This window comes from Colobus angolensis, unplaced genomic scaffold (assembly GCF_000951035.1).
Source record: "Colobus angolensis palliatus isolate OR3802 unplaced genomic scaffold, Cang.pa_1.0 Scaffold285, whole genome shotgun sequence".
Classification (NCBI taxonomy): Eukaryota; Metazoa; Chordata; class Mammalia; order Primates; family Cercopithecidae; genus Colobus; species Colobus angolensis.
In genome coordinates, this window is record NW_012116099.1 from 4,641,573 (window position 1) to 4,645,133 (window position 3,561).

Sequence of the window (3,561 nt, forward strand, 5' to 3'; positions counted from 1 at the left end):
AACATAGAGCTTAGCATGGCAAAAGCATTTAGAAACTGCCTCTTATCTAACATTTTTGTTTTTATTCTTAACAAAACTGCTGAAGCAACTTGTTTAACCAATGAGACAGACACAAAGTTGAGAGTGGAAACAACTGTCTTGACTCCCAGAACACTGTTCTTCTGTATTTCATACCATTTTACATTTTTTATTTTTTAAATAAAAGGCAGTGTGTTCTTGCACAACAAACACCCACTGGCTAACAAGATGACTTTGGGAAGTCACTGAACTCTTGCAAACTAAGTTTCAGCCATTAAAGGAACAGGGTCAATTAGGTAAGCTCTGACATTTCTCGCTCCTTTCCATGAGTCTGGAATTTCTAAGATATGGCTCAATATGCATTAGGTAATGGATCCCAGTGGCAAGATGAAATGCTGCAGGTCAACTCCATGAACGGTTTTATGGAGTTATACAAAGCAACAGAACAGAGCAGAGTTCAGGAACTCCTTAGCATAAACCCAAACTTGGAGAAGTAGAACTAGCTAATCTGTAGTTTTAGACTCAGTAAAGTACTTGGGATCATTCTCAACAACCATAAAGTTACCACATGCCATAATTATACATCCATCACAGGGTTTCTAGGAACTGAATGTTTTTATTTTTTAATTTTTAATTTTTGTGGGTACATAGTAGGTATATATATTTATGAGGTACATGAGATGTTTTGATACAGGAATGCAATGTGAAATAATCACACCATCGACTACAGGGTATCCACCCCCTCAAGCATTTGTCCTTTGTGTTTCAGATGATCCAATTACACTCTTTCAGTTATTTTAAAATGTATAATTAAGTTATTATTGGCCATAGTACCCTGCTGTGCTATCAAATAGGTCTTATTCATTCTTTCTTTTTATTTTTTGTACCTGTTAAGCATCCCCACCTCCCGCCAAGTCCTCCACTACCTTCCCCAGCCTCTAGTAATCATCCTTCTACTTTCTATGTCCATGAGTTCAATTGTTTTGATTTTTAGATCCTACAAATAAGTGAGAACATGTGATGTTTGTCCCTCTGTGCCTGGATTATTTCACTTAACATAATGATCTCTCCCAGTTCCATCCATGTTGTTGCAAATGACAAGATCTCATTCTTTTTTATGGCTGCATAGTACTCCATTGTGTATATGTGCCACATTTTCTTTATTCATTCATCTGCTGGACACTTAGGTTGCTTCCAAATTTTGGCTATTGTGAACACTGCTGCAACAGACATGGGAGTGCAAATATCTCTTCAATATACTGCTTCCCTTCTTCTGGGGATATACATAGCAGTGGGATTGCTGGATCACATGGTAGCTCTATTTTCAGCTTTTTGAGGAACCTCCAATCTGTTCTCCATAGTTGTTGTACTAATTTACACTCCCACCAACAGTGTAGCAGGGTTCTCTTTTCTCTGCATCTTCACCAGAGTTTGTTATTGCCTGCCTTTTGGATATAAGCCATCTTAACTGGGGTGAGATAACATCTCATTGTACTTGTGATTTGCATTTCTCTGATGAGCAATAATTTGAGCACTTTTTCATATGCCTGTTTGTAATTAACATCTCATTTAATTTTGATTTGCATTTCTCTGATGAGCAATAATGTTGAGTGCTTTTTCATATGCCTGTTTGCAATTTTTATGTCTTCATTTGAGAAATGTCTATTCAAATCTTTTGCCCATTTACTGATCAGATTATTAGATGTTTTCCTATAGGGTTGTTTGAGCTCCTCATATATTCTGGTTATTAATCCCTTGTCAGATGGATAGTTTGCAAATATCTTCTCCCATTCTGTGGGTTGTCGCTTCACTTTGTTGATGTTTCCTTTGCTATGGAGAAGCTTTTTAACTTGATATAATCTCTTCTGTCCGTTTTTGCTTTGGTTGCCTGCGCTTGTAGGCAAGAAATTTTGCCAAGACTAACGTCCTAGAGATTTTCCCCAATGTTTTCTTGTAGTAGTTTCATAGTTTGGGGTCTTAGATTTAAGTCTTTAGTCCGTTTTGATTTGATTTTTGTATATGGTGAGAGATGGGAGTCTAGTTTCATTCTTCTGCATATGGATATCCAGTTTTCCCAGTGCCATTTGTTGAAGAGAGTTTTCCAGAGAGTATGTTCTTGACACCTTTGTGGAACGTGAGTTCACAGCAGGTGTGTGGATTTGTTTCTGGGTTCTATACTCTGTTCTATTGGTCTATGTGTGTTTTTATGCCAGTCCCATGCCATTTTGGTTACTATAATATAATCTGAAGTTATATAATGTGATTCCTCCCATTTTGTTCTTTTTGCTTAGGACAGCTTTGGCTATTCTGGGTCTTTTGTGAGTCCACATACATTTTAGGGTTGTTTTTTCTATTTCAGAAGAACGTCATTTGTATTTTGATAGGGATTGCCCTGAATCTTTAGATTGCTTTTGGTAGTATGGACATTTTAACAATATTGATTCTTCCAATCCATAAACATGAAGTATTTTTCCATTTTTTGGTGTCCTCTTCAATTTCGTTTCATCGGTGTTTTATAGTTTTAGTTACAGAGATCTTTCTAGGTAGTGAACTTTTGATGAGCATCTAGTTTTCTACTCTTACTATTCCTTCTCATTAACATTCTGAGAATGCATCTAATAACTCATAACAATTATGTAAATCACATATGCTATTAAGCCGAAGAATTTGGTTTTCTTTTAAAACAGCATTCAACAACGGTAATTGTTAAAACAAAATAACAATAAAACCTAAGTCTGATTCTAATGTATTTGACGAGATAGTACATGAATATAATCAACCTTTTTCTGAAAAATCACTAGAGATAGACCTTAAATGCCTATTCATGACTCACTTCTCAGCTCATATTTTGCCACTGGGAAATTCTTATTAACATATTAACATATGGTTATGTATTTATTTTACTATATATCACCATGAGCCTTGTCAGTGTCTTACAACTTGGGGATTAACCTAGTTATAGGAAAGATTTCATGCTGTATTATTGTTGTAGAATTTCTTTTCACAATCAGTATTAACTGTGGGTCCTTCTCTTTGCTAGGTTCTAGAGGTAGGTCTAGAAATACAAATGGAGTACACCTGACTCATAGTGCTTATAGCAGTGAAATAATCTATATTTGGAAGAATGTAATCTTCTTAACGTTATACTTACTGATAAACTTGTTTTGCATAGTCTCCAACAGGGCTTGGTGAGCATCTTCAGCTTGTAAAGCATGTGAACATTCTCTAGCCAATATGGTGCGCACAAGATGCTCTCCACATCCTAGAAATCCAAAGAAACCAACAGTTGAGGAAAAGCAGCACCAAACACCGTGCTTATTTCAATAGCATTAGAATATCCTTATGCATCGTTTAAGAGAGTAGTTAGCTGGGAAAATAAATCAGTGAGGGATGAAATGACTTCCATGAGCAATCTGGTAATTTTAGTAAAGAGATTCAGCAGAAACTAAACACAAAGTTTATCAATCAAAAACAAACCAACACAAATTAATATTATACACAGTTCTCTGTTTAACTAATATGTGTTATGACTGGTGTTAGGCA

The 3,561-nt window shown here is 35.7% G+C and overlaps 1 protein-coding gene across 1 annotated transcript in view; it reads right to left on the reverse strand.

The window, feature by feature from the left end:
* Positions 1–3,561, reverse strand: part of LOC105516618 (threonine aspartase 1-like) — a 256,675-nt gene that overhangs the window by 92,182 nt on the left and 160,932 nt on the right. Inside the window, exon 8 of the mRNA XM_011948883.1 lies at positions 3,170–3,280. Within this exon, the coding sequence (XP_011804273.1) occupies positions 3,170–3,280 (111 nt within the window). The remainder of the gene's footprint in view (positions 1–3,169; positions 3,281–3,561) is intronic.